Raw genomic sequence first — 12,956 nt, 5'->3', positions numbered from 1 at the left:
CAGTGGGGCTAGGTTAGGGTACGGCCTGTCAGTGGGGCTAGGATTAGGGTGGGGCCTGTCGGTGGGGCTAGGGTTAGGATGGGGCCTGTCAGTGGGGCTAGGGTTAGGATGGGGCCTGTCAGTGGAGCTAGGGTTAGGATGGGGCCTGTCAGTTGGGCTAGGGTTAGGATGGGGCCTGTTAGTCGGGCTAGGGTTAGGATGGGGCCTGTCAGTGGGGCTAGGGTTAGGATGGGGCCTGTCAATGTTGCTAGGATTAGGATGGGGCCTGTCAGTGGGGCTAGGGTTAGGATGGGGCCTGTCAGTGGGGCTAGGGTTAGGATAGGGCCTCTCAGTGGGGCTAGGTTAGTGGGGTATTATGCCTTTGGCTACTGTACATTTTTCCCACTGTACTGGGCCTTTCTTTCTTAATCCTAAAAAGCAGGCCCACACACACGCAAACATACACACACACACCCACCCTCCACACACACACACACACACACACACACACACACACACACACACACACACACACACACACACACACACACACACACACACACCCACCCTCCACACACACACACACACACACACACACACACACACACACACACACACACACACACACACACACACACACACTCTCTATCTTACCAGTGAAAGGGGGTGAGATGCCCAGACAGTGGCCCCAGAAGTCAGGGCAGCAGTCTGAGATGGTTCGGTTACAGAACAGGTCACAGTAACAGATGGTGTCCAGGTAGGGTACGGTACACTGATCCTCACGACCCGGGCAGCAGCCACCCCGCTGCTCGCAGTACGACCCAAACGGGTCCCTGATGCCCCCAATGTGCAGCGGGCTCATCAGCTCCCTCTTCGTCCTCCTGGATGTGCCTCTTGCTGCCATGCTCTCCACCGCCACCAGGAGGAGCACCACTGCTAATGACGCTAGAAGCTTCATTATCACCCTGACAGAAGCGAAAAAGAAGAACATCTGTTAGGATGCAGAAGTACTTCTGTAGAAAATCTGCCAAATTTCATAACCGTAGGATAATATAGTCTAAACCTAACAGTAATGGATTATTTTGGAAGAGATTAACAAAACCATGTGTTATAGGTCTAGTCTAACCTAGCCTAACACAGTAGGAGAATATTCTAAATCAACAGTAACCCCTAAAGTCACCCTCAGTGGGTCATTTAACAGCTGGAGAGAGTGCTTAGGAAGACTGGAGGAGGAGGAGGATGAGGAGCAGGAGGAGGAGGAGGAAGAGGAGGAGGAAGAGGAGGAGGAAGAGGAGAAGCAGGAGGAGGAGAGGCAGGAGGCCTGAGTTGTATGCCTACTTGGCAACGTTTCCATTCACACGGTCACAGTGGGCTTTGAGTGGACTCTGGCAGCAAGACCAAAATATCAACCGACTCATGTGATAACACACAGGTTAATCTGGTCCTTTTATTAAACAATCTACTCACAACCTTCAACAGGGCCATATAGTGTATCTAAAACATCAACTAACTGTGATAGCTTACAATAACATATTTGATTTGATTTAAAGGGTGAACCTACTGTGAGCAACAGATGATTGAAGTACTGAATTCCTGTCATGTGGGTATCGATTATTTCATAAGAACTCATAAGAATAGTAACATAGCACCTTTGTATGTAAAACGTGTTTATTATCAACAAGTATGGAACATATCACTTTGTAAACTATGTAGCTTTGACATGAGTTAAAATTTCAAGCGACCTCTCGACATTGCCCTAAAAATGATACTACTTTTCGAATGAAATCTATAGCACACAAAGAATGTGATATTTCAATTTGGACAATGCACATCTATACTTACACGTGTGCATGATGGATAGAACGGCTAAGTACAGCTACAAAGATTAAACTGCCCTATATTGTAATTGTATTTCATTTGCTTCAAGTCAGAGACAATGTTACATCCTATCCCACATAAAATGCACTACATTTGACCAGGGCCTGTAGGTCAAAAGTAGTGCACTATATTATAGGGACTCGTGTGCCGTTTGGGATGCACCCTTTAAGTGGTATAGACATGGCTCTCTGGAGTCTCATTGCATAAAATGTTGACGGATGCAGCCACACTAAAATAGCACTGAATGCTATACTTGACTGTTTATCTAAAGGGACATGACATCAGGGCACAGTCAGAAACGAGGGGCATGACATTATTATCAACACCGTAGTATAATGTTATCATGTCGGCACGGAAACAGACAAACTTCCTGCTATCTGTCAGAGCTAATCTGTCACACTTCAGGAAATGTCCCAAAGAGCATGCTTCACTCTCTATCCTGTCTTACAGACCATATGAGCTCCAAAAGTATTGGGACAGTGACATATTTTTTGTTGTTTTGGCTCTGTACTCCAGAACTTTGAATATGTAATTATACAATGACTAGGAAGTTAAAGTGCAGACTGTCAGCTTTAATTCGGGTATTTTTTTAATCCATATCGGGTGAACCATTTAGAAATTCCATCACTTTTTGTACATAGTCCCCCCATTATAGGGGACCAAAAGTACTGGGACAAATTCACTTATGTGTATTAAAGTAATCAAAGTTTAGTATTTGGTCCGATATTCATAACACGCAATGGTTACATCAAGCTTGTGACTCTTCAAACTTGTTGGATGCATTTACTGTTTGTTTTGGTTGTGTTTAAGATTATTTTGTGAATTATTATTATTATTTAAATGAATGGTAAAGAATGTATTGCTTCATTTTGGAGTCACTTTTATTGTAAATAAGAATATAATATGTTTCTAAACACTTCTACATTTATGTGGATTCTACCGTGATTATGGATAGTCCTGAATAAATTGTGAATAATGATGAGTGAAAAAGTTACAGACACACAAATGCAATACGCCCAAGACATGCTAACCTCTCACCATTACAATAACAGAGGAGTTGAGCATTTTGGGGGGGTATAATATTTACAGTTGAAGTTTACATACACTTAGGTTGGAGTCATTAAAACTCGTTTTTCAACCACTCCTCAAATGTCTTGTTAACGAGCTATAGTTTTGGCAAGTCGGTTAGGACATCTACTTTGTACATGATACAAATAATTTTTCCAACAATTGTTTACAGACAGATTATTTCACTCATGATGCACTGTATCACAATTCCAGTGTGTCAGAAGTTTACACACACTAAGTTGACTGCCTTTAAACAGCTTAGAAATGTCCAGAAAATTGTGTCATGACTTTAGAAGCTTCTGATAGGCAAATGTACACAATTTGAGACAATTGGAGGTGTACCTGTGGATGTATTTCAAGGCCTACCTTCAAACTCAGTGCCTCTTTGCTTGACAACATGGGAAAATCAAAATAAATCAGCCAAGAACTCGGAAAAAATGTGTAGACCTCCACAAGTCTGGTTCATCCTTGGGAGCAATTTCCAAATGCCTAAAGGTACCACGTTCATCTGTACAAACAATGGTACACAAGTATAAACACCATGGGACCATGCAGCCGTCATACCGCTCAGGAAGGAGACGCGTTCTGTCTCCTAGAGATGAACGTACTTTGGTGCGAAAAGTGCAAATCAATTCCAGAACAACAGCAAAGGACCCTGTGAATGCTGCAGGAGCGTTTGGTGCACTTCACAAAATAGATGGCATCATGAGGCAGAAAAATTATGTGGTTACATTGATGCAACATCTCAAGACATCAGTAAGGAAGTTAAATCTTTGTCGCAAATGGGTTTTTCAAAAGGACATTGACCCCAAGTATACTTCCAAAGTTGTGGCAAAATGGCTTAAGGACAACAAAGTCAAGGTATTGGAGTGGCCATCACAAAGCCCTGACCTCAGTCCCATAGAACATTTGTGGGCAGAACTGAAAAAGTGTGTCTGAGCAATGAGGCCTACAAACCTGACTCAGTTACACCAGCTCTGCCAAAATTCACCCAACTTATTGTGGGAAGCTTGTGGAAGGCTACCCAAAACAATTTAAAGGCAATGCTACCAAATTCTAATTGAGTGTATGTAAACTTCTGACCCACTGGGAATGTGATGAAAGAAATAAAAGCTGAAATAAATCATTCTCTCTACTGGCTGTGCAGAGAGTGACAGTGAGATGTGGGAGTTCAGCCAAGGAACTGGGGCTAATCAGGGATAACACACACACACACACACACACACATACACACACACACACACACACCAACAACCACAACTGCTGGGTTATTAAGGAGTGGTCAAGATTCTCTCCATGTCCATGTGGATGTGTTCCAGAATCCTCTGGGGGTTTTGTTGGAGAGCCAGACACACCAACATTATAAACTGGGTGGTTCGAGCCCTGAATGCTGATTGGCTGACAGTATATACCACGGGTATGACAAAACATTTATTTTTACTGCTCTAATTACGTTGGTAGCCTGTTTATAATAGCAATAAGGCACCTCTGGGTTTGTGCTATATAGCCAATATTTCACGGCTAAGGGCTGTATCCAGGGACTCCGAGTTGCATCGTATTTAAGAATATCCCTTAGCCGTGGTATATTGGCAATATACCACCCCCCCTCGTGCCTTATTGCTTAATTATACAAGTGTTTGTGACTGAGATGTGTGTGCCCATGTATGTGTGTCTCTCTGTCTTTTATATGCATTGTACTGTATATTTTGATAAACATGATCTGCCATAGCCATATAAACAGTGAGTTGCAAATGTATGTATGTGTGTGTGTCTAGTTGGTGATGGTCTTGATGGTAGTTAGTGATGGTGTTGATGGTGGTTGGGGATGGTGTTGGTGTTGATGTTGATGTTGAGGAGTGACGGATTCCATCCTAGCTGGAGGGGTGCTCTCATCTTATCTATGAACATAGACAGGGCTCTAACTCCTCTAGCTCCACAATGAGATCCAGGTCAGGCAGAAGGCTGTTAGCCAGCCTGCCAGCTTAGTGGAGTCTGCCACTAGCACAGTCAGTGTAGTCAGCTCAGCTATCCCCATTGAGACTGTGTCTGTGCCTTGATCTCGGTTGGACAAAACTGAACATGGCGATGTTCGCCTTAGCAATCTCACCTCCATTCCTGTCATTATTGAAAGAGATTGTGATATCTCACATTTCAAAATAGGGCTACTTAATGTTAGATCCCTCACCTCCAAGGCAGTTAAACTCAATGAACTAGTCACTGATCATAGTCTTAATGTGATTGGCCTGACTGAAACATGGCTTAAGCCTGATGAATTTACTGTGTTAAATTATGCCTTTCCTCCTGGTTACACTAGTGACCATATTCCCCGCGCATCCCGCAAGGGCGGAGATGTTGATGACATTTACGATAGCAAATTTCTATTTACCAAAAAAAGATTACTGCGTTTTCATAATTTGAGCTTCTAGTGTTGAAATCTATGCAGCCTACTCAATCACTTTTTATAGCTACTGTTTACAGGACTCCTGGGCCATATACAGCATTCCTCACTGAGTTCCCTGAATTCCTATCGGACATTGTAGTTATGGCAGATAATATTCAAATTTTGGGTAACTTTAATATTCACATGGAAAAGTCCATAGACCCACTCCAAAAGGCTTTCGAAGCCATCATCGACTCAGTGGGTTTTGTCCAACATGTCTCTGGACCTACTCACTGCCACAGTCAGACTCTGGACCTAGTTTTGTCCCGTGGAATAAATATTGTGGATCTTAATGTTTTTCTTCATAATCCTGGACTATCGTACCACCATTTTATTATGCTTGCAATCGCAACAAACAATCTGCTCAGACCCCAACCAAGGACAATCAAAAGCCGTGCTATAAATTATTGGACAACCCAAAGATTCCTAGATGCCCTTCCAGACTCCCTCCACCTACCCAAGGACGTCAGAGTACAAAAATCGGTTAGCCACCTAACTGAGGAACTAAATTTAACCTTGCGTAATACCCTAGATGCAGATGCACCCCTAAAAACAAAACAAAAATTGTCATAAAAAACTAACTCTCTGGTATTCAGAAAATCAGACCAAGGCTCTGTCCTCATGCTCCTAAGACCTTAGTGCTGCTTTGATACCATCGATCACCACATTCTTTTGGAGAGATTGGAAACCCAAATTGGTCTACACGGACAAGTTCTGGCCTGGATTAGATCTTATCTGTCGAAAAGATATCAGTTTGTCTTTGTGGATTGTTTGTCATCTGACAAATCAAATGTAAATTTCGGTGTTCCTTGAGGTTCCGCTTTAGGACCACTATTGTTTTCACTAAATATTTTACCTCCTGGTGATAAAATTCTGAAACATAATGTTAACTTTCACTGCTATGCAGATGACACACAGCTGTACATTTTGATGAAACATGGGGAAGTCCCAAAATTGCCCTCCTTGGAAGCCTGTGTTTCAGACATAAGGAAGTGGATGGCGGAAAATATTTTACTTTTAAACTCGGACAAAACAGAGATGCTAGTTCTAGTTTCCAAGAAACAAAGAGATCTTCTGTTGGATCTGACAATTCATCTTGATAGTTGTACAGTCGTCAGAAATAAAACTGTGAAGGACCTCAGCGTTACGCTGGACCCCGATCTCTCTTTTGACGAACACATCAAGACTGTTTCAAGGATAGCTTTTTTTCCATCTATGTAACATTGCAAAAATCTGAAACCTTCTGTCCAAAAATGATGCAAAAAAATGTATCCATGCTTTTGTCACTTCTAGATTAGACTACTGCAATGCTCTACTTTCCGGCTACGCAGATAAAGCACTAAATAAACTTCAGTTAGTGCTAAACACGGCTGCTAGAATCTTGACTAGAACCAAAAAGTGTGATCATATTATTCCAGTGCTAGCCTCTCTACACTGGCTTCTCTGTCTCGACCTTTAAGTCTTTATTGAAGACTCATCTCTTCAGTAAATCCTATGATTGAGTGTAGTCTGGCCCATGTATTAAGGTGAACGGAAAGGCACTGGAGCGACGAACCGCCCTTGCTGTATCTGCCTGGCCGGTTCCCCTCTCTCCACTGGGATTCTCTGCCTCTAACCCTATTACGGGGGCTGAGTCACTGGCTTACTGGTACTCTCAAATGCCGTCCCTAGGAGGGGTGCGTCACTTGAGTGGTTTGAGTCACTAAGGTGATCTTCCTGCCCGGGTTGGCACCCCCCTTGGGTTTGTGCCGTGGGGAGATCTTAGTGGGCTATACTCGGCCTTGTCTCGTAAGTTGGTGGTTTGAAGATATCCCTCTAGTGGTGAGGGGGCTGTGCTTTGGCAAAGTTGACTGACCTGTTGCACCCTCTACAACCACTGTGATTATTATTATCTGACCCTGCTGGTCATCTATGAACGTTTGAACATTTTAGCCATCTGCTGTTATAATCTCCACCCAGCACAGCCAGAAGAGGACTGGCCACCCCTCAGAGCCTGGTTCCTCTCAAGGTTTCTTCCTAGGCTCCTGCCTTTCTTGGGAGTTTTTCCTAGCCACCGTGCTTCTACATCTGCATAGCTTGCTGTTTGGGGTTTTAGGCTGGGTTTCTGTACAGCACTTTGTGACATCGGCTGATGTAAGAAGGGCTTTATAAATACATTTGATTTGATGGTCGTTGGGGATGGTGGTGGTGATGGTTGATGATGTTGTTGATGGTACTGGTGATGGTGTTTATGGCAGTTGGTGGTTGATGACCGTGTTGATTGTAGTCGGTGATGATGGTTGATGATGGTATTGATGGTAGTTGGTGATGGTATTGATGGTGGTGGTGGTGTTGTTGATGGTAGTTGATGATGTGTTGATGGTTGTTGATGATGGTAGTTGGTGATGGTATTGATGGTTGTTGATGATGGTGTTGATGTTACTGGTGATGGTATTGATGGTCATTGGTGATGGTGTTGATGGTGGTTGGTGATTATGTTGATGGTAGTTGGTGATGGTGTTGACGGTGGTTGGTGATGGTGTTGATGATAGTGGTGATGGTGTTGATGGTAGTTGTTGATGGTAGTGGTGATGGTGTTGATGGTAGTGGTGATGGTGTTGATGGTGCTTGGTGATGGTGATGGTTTTGATGGTAGTGGTGATGGTGTTGATGGTAGTGGTGATGGTGTTGATGGTGGTTGGTGGTGGTGTTGATGGTAGTGGTGATGAGGTTGATGGTGGTTGGTGGTGGTGTTGTTGGTAGTTTGTGATGGTTTTGAGGGTAGTGGTGATGGTTTTATTGATAGTGGTGATGGTGTTGATGGTAGTGGTGATGTTGTTGATGGTAGTTGGTGATGGTTATTGGTGATGGTGTTGATGGTGGTTGTGGATGGTGGTTGGTGATGGTGGTTGGTGATGGTGATTGGTGATGGTATTGATGGTAGTTGTGGAGTGTAGTGGTGATGGTGTTGATGGTGGTTGGTGGTGGTGTTGATGGTAGTGGTGATGGTGGTTGGTGATGGTGTTGATGGTAGTTGGTGATGGTGTGGATGATAGTGGTGATGGTTTTGATGGTAGTGGTGATGGTGTTGATGGTGGTGGTGATGGTTGTTGTGGATTGTGGTTGGTGATGGTGATTGCTGATGGTGGTTGGTAATGGTGTGTGTGTGTGCACCAGCTAAAGGCACAGTTATGCAGCAAACTGCACAGTAAAGACACACCCACCATCACCAACCACTATCACCACTACCATCAACACCGTCATCAACCACCATCACCAACCACCATCAACACCATAATCAACCACCATCATCCACCATCATCCACCATCACCAACCACCATCACCAACCACCAGCAACACCATAATCAACCACCATCACCAACTACCATCGACACCATCACCAACCACCAACAACACCATCACCAACCACCATCACCAACTACCATCACCATCACCAATCACCAACCACCATCACAAACCACCATCAACACCATCAAAACCATCACCAACTACACACACACACACACACACACACACACACACACACACACACACACACACACACACACAAGCACACAAGCACACACAGACAAACCATCAGCCCCATCACAATCACCACCACCATCTGTCACCATCAACAAATCACAGGTCAACTCTATGTACTGTAAATGGACATGTGACCAGAATGACCGTATCAAAGGGCAAATTATATCACGTTTTCCCTACATGATCTGTTAGAAACATTTGGGAAGACAATGACCAACTCTGAGAGGAGAAGAGGCGGTCTGAGGCAAAAGGCAAAATAATATATATATATTTTAAAGGAAAACGGCCTGTATGGTGCAAATACAGCAAATACTGTCCATTATTGATTAAGCCAAGTAAACCTAATGATCAGTAAACCTATTGATCAGCAAACCTATCGATCAGCAAACCTATCGATCAGTAAACCTATTGATCAGTAAACCTATTGATCAGTAAATATATGTCCCCTGAGGTCTTACTTGCTAATCAAACTTTCCTTTTGTAGACGACAGCTTTGTCTTGTGTATCTAATCCCTGTGAATATGACATGGTCTGCTGGGTCCAGTCTGGTTCCAGTCTGGCACGGGAGCACCTCAGACATACAGAATGGCACAGTGCTGCAATACTGTGGACAGCTATAGCCTTGCTGCTTTCCCACTGCGCACGGAGACACAGTCCAAAGACTGTGTTAACAGTAATCATAGTATGTAGGATACATAAGAATCTGTACACGACACCTTCAAACATTTTTATGGCACTTTCATGGCACATATTCAAATATCATATGTTAGTATTATATGTGGGTTGCATTACTGTTGTCATGTCCGTCTGACCAATCCACACCATGAAACAAACTATCCACAGAATCGGATTATGAAACCTGTACATAACTGAACCAAAATGCTTGTTACTGATACACTATCATAGAACTAGCATAGCAAGGAAATCCAACTAGTTCGTAAACATACAATTTATTTAGTGGTTTACCGTCAAAAGTACTTCCAAACAGCCATCCAAGCCAAGTGTAAATTTGTCCAAAACAATAGATTATGACCTGAAACCTGCACCTGCCTGATCTGGCACAGAACGAGAGAGAGGATCAGAGGGAGTTAGAAAAGAGGTACATAAACAGGGTAATGAGTTCAATTAAAGGTATTCTTACCTTCTACGTGTATTCTGGGAAATATCTCTCCCTCTTGCTGTTTGTAATCCAATGGAAAAACACAGTCCTGTGAAAGCTGATATTCTTTCCTGCTGCTCTCTCCTCTCAGTAACTCATTCACCTGGTAGAGAAAGTCTGTGCCCTCTTTCTCTCACTCTCTCTCGCTCTTCTTTCACAACTGCACTACATAGTCAGCCTGAGCCACGGAGTTCTATGTACAGCCACTAAGAAAGAACAAGCCACTCCACTCCACCCCTCCCCCTTCACCCTCTCCCTCTCTCCACCCCCTTCACCCTCTCCCTCTCTAGCACTCTCCACCCCACCCCCTTCACACTCACTCCCTCTCTCTCTCTCTCTCTCTCTCTCAATTCAATTCAATTCAATTCAAGGGGCTTTATTTGCATGGGAAACATGTGTTAACATTGCCAAAGCAAGTGAGGTAGATAATATACAAAAGTGAAATAAACCATACAAATTTATAGTAAACATTACACATACAGAAGTTTCAAAACAATAAAGACATTACAAATGTCATATTATATATATATATATATATATATATATATATATATATATATATATACAGTGTTGTAACAATGTACAAATGGTTAAAGTACACAAGGGAAAATAAATACACATAAATATGGGTTGTCTCTCTCTCTCTCTCTCTGCCCTATCACCATAGTATGTGCTTTATCTCTCTCTCTCTCTCTCTCTGCCCTATCACCATAGTATGTGCTTTATCTCTCTCTCTCTCTCTCTGCCCTATCACCATAGTATGTGCTTTATCTCTCTCGCTCTCCTCTCTCTCTCTGCCCTATCACCCTGTCTCCTCCTTAGTATATACCAATTAAGTTGGCTTTATTGGCATGGGAATCATTGGCCAAACCAAGTGGAATAGATAATAAACACCAGTGAAATGAACAGTAAACATTACACTCACAAAAGGTTCAAAATAATAGAGACTCAAAACACCATAATTGTGTAGTAAAACCATCAAAGTAGTGTGCCAAAGCTGAGATATAGAGTTTAAACGGTGTTCGAATGTAAACCCAATGTAAGTGTTCTGATACACTGAATTTATTTCAAAACAGAACGGAAGTACTCTGAAACACCCTCGCCGCCGACCTCCGACTGGGGACCCTAGCCATGGGTCCAGAATGGACGGGAGATTCCGGCAGCGCCGGACAGGCGGGAGACTCCGGCAGCTCCGGAGTGAAGGGCGATTCTGGCATTGCCTGGCTGACTGACGGCTCTGGCGGCTCTTGGCTGACTGACGGCTCTGGCGGCTCTTGGCTGACTGACGGCTCTGGCGGCTCTTGGCTGACTGACGGCTCTGGTGGCTCTTGGCTGACTGACGGCTCTGGCGGCTCCTGGCTGGCTGACGGATCTGGCGGCTCCTGGCTGGCTGATGGCTCTGGCGGCTCCTGGCTGATTGGCGGCTCTGGCGGCTCCTGGCTGACTGGCGGCTCTGGCGGCTCCTGGCTGACTGGCGGCTCCTGGCTGACGGGAGACTCTGGCGGCTCAGGACAGATGGGAGACTCTGGCGGCTCAGGACAGATGGGAGACTCTGGGGGCTCAGGACAGACGGGAGACTCTGGTGGCTCAGGACAGACGGGAGACTCTGGCGGCTCAGGACAGATGGGAGACTCTGGCGGCTCAGAATCTCCTCCCAAGTCCATCTCTCCAGGTATCACTGCGTCTCCTGCTGCTGCCTGTTACCACGCTGCTTGGTCCTTGGTTGGTGGTGTTTCTGTAACGGCATTCCTCCTCCTCTTCTGAGAATATAAATAACGTTACAATCAAAATGCTTCGGGGTATGTAAGTTATAGCAGAGGGAACAGGTATAAAGTGAGCCCTCACCAGTGGTATACATGTGAGAAGGTGGATGTGCACCCACTTCTCCTGCTTGTCAAAACACTGCTTTAGCCCACTCAGCCAGTCTTCCTGGAGAAAACAGTTCTCCAGCTCATGGTGTCCAATTCAGACTTGAGATAAGTAGACAAAACAATAACTCAATAAAAAACGGACCACTTTAAATCAACTTATTTAACTCAAGTCTGAATAGAGCCAAGGAGAAGTAATTTTTTGTGAAAATCCACCTTTATTTTTTCATACCTTCATATCAGAAAACAAATGTTTAGAAGCAAAATATGAACTTGAAACATTATGATTCTGTAGTGTTCAGCATTCCCCCAGTCTGAGACATGGAGGTGGAGGGAGGGCATTCGTGGGCTGGTGTGCCCTCTAGCAAATCTACTGTGAAGTATAAAAACATGCAAGTTTTCGGGCACCTCCCTAGCATTCGGGTTTTTCACGGGTTTTTCACGAGGTAGATGAGACCACGCCACTTTCTCAGATGATACTCAAAACAAAAGTATGCATCAATGAAAACGCATGCACACAATTGTATCACATTGAAGAAGGAAACAGAAGAGGAATTCACTCAATAAGAACATTTGTTTTGTGTAGCATTTTGGCCGCTAATGCGAATAGTCCAAGTAAAACAGCCATTTTGATTCATTGATCAGTTTTCTTGATGCTACATGTAGCTGGTAATTGACACATAATTGTTTGCACCTTTCACACTTTTTTGTGTGCAAATTAAGGCCTGCTTTTCAGTTAATACTGCTGGCTCGTTTGCCTACTGGCTTCATGAGTTTTATCTACTGTTTGATGTGTAGCCCACGTGCTATATGCTACACTACAGTGCATTCGGAAACTATTCAGACCCCTTGACTTTTTCCATATTTTGCTACGTTACAGCCTTATTCTAAAATGGATTAAATAAAAAAAATCCTTATCTATCTACACACAATACCCCATAATGACAAAGCGAAAGCAGGTTTTTGGAAATGTATGCAAATGTATAAAACACTTAAAACAGAAATACCTTATTTTCATAAGTATTCAGACCCTTTGCT

The 12,956-nt window shown here is 43.7% G+C and overlaps 1 protein-coding gene across 2 annotated transcripts in view; it reads right to left on the bottom strand.

Annotated features, from left to right (window-relative positions):
• tinagl1 (tubulointerstitial nephritis antigen-like 1) overlaps positions 1-10,250 on the bottom strand; it is a 64,050-nt gene extending 53,800 nt beyond the window's left edge. The window contains exons 1-2 of one of the 2 annotated variants that reach the window (XM_031795203.1): positions 10,033-10,250; positions 634-944 (exon numbers count right to left, since the gene is read on the bottom strand). In XM_031795203.1, coding sequence (XP_031651063.1) covers positions 634-937 — 304 coding nt within the window. In that variant the 5' untranslated portion in view covers positions 938-944; positions 10,033-10,250. Of the gene's footprint in view, positions 1-633; positions 945-9,857; positions 9,981-10,032 lie in introns of those variants that run through there. The other variant, XM_031795204.1, reaches the window with a different exon arrangement.
• Positions 10,251-12,956: the final 2,706 nt, after the last annotated feature.

Source organism: Oncorhynchus kisutch, linkage group LG17 (genome assembly GCF_002021735.2).
Source record: "Oncorhynchus kisutch isolate 150728-3 linkage group LG17, Okis_V2, whole genome shotgun sequence".
In the NCBI taxonomy this organism is placed as follows: Eukaryota; Metazoa; Chordata; class Actinopteri; order Salmoniformes; family Salmonidae; genus Oncorhynchus; species Oncorhynchus kisutch.
This window is presented reverse-complemented; position numbering and strand designations above follow the sequence as displayed.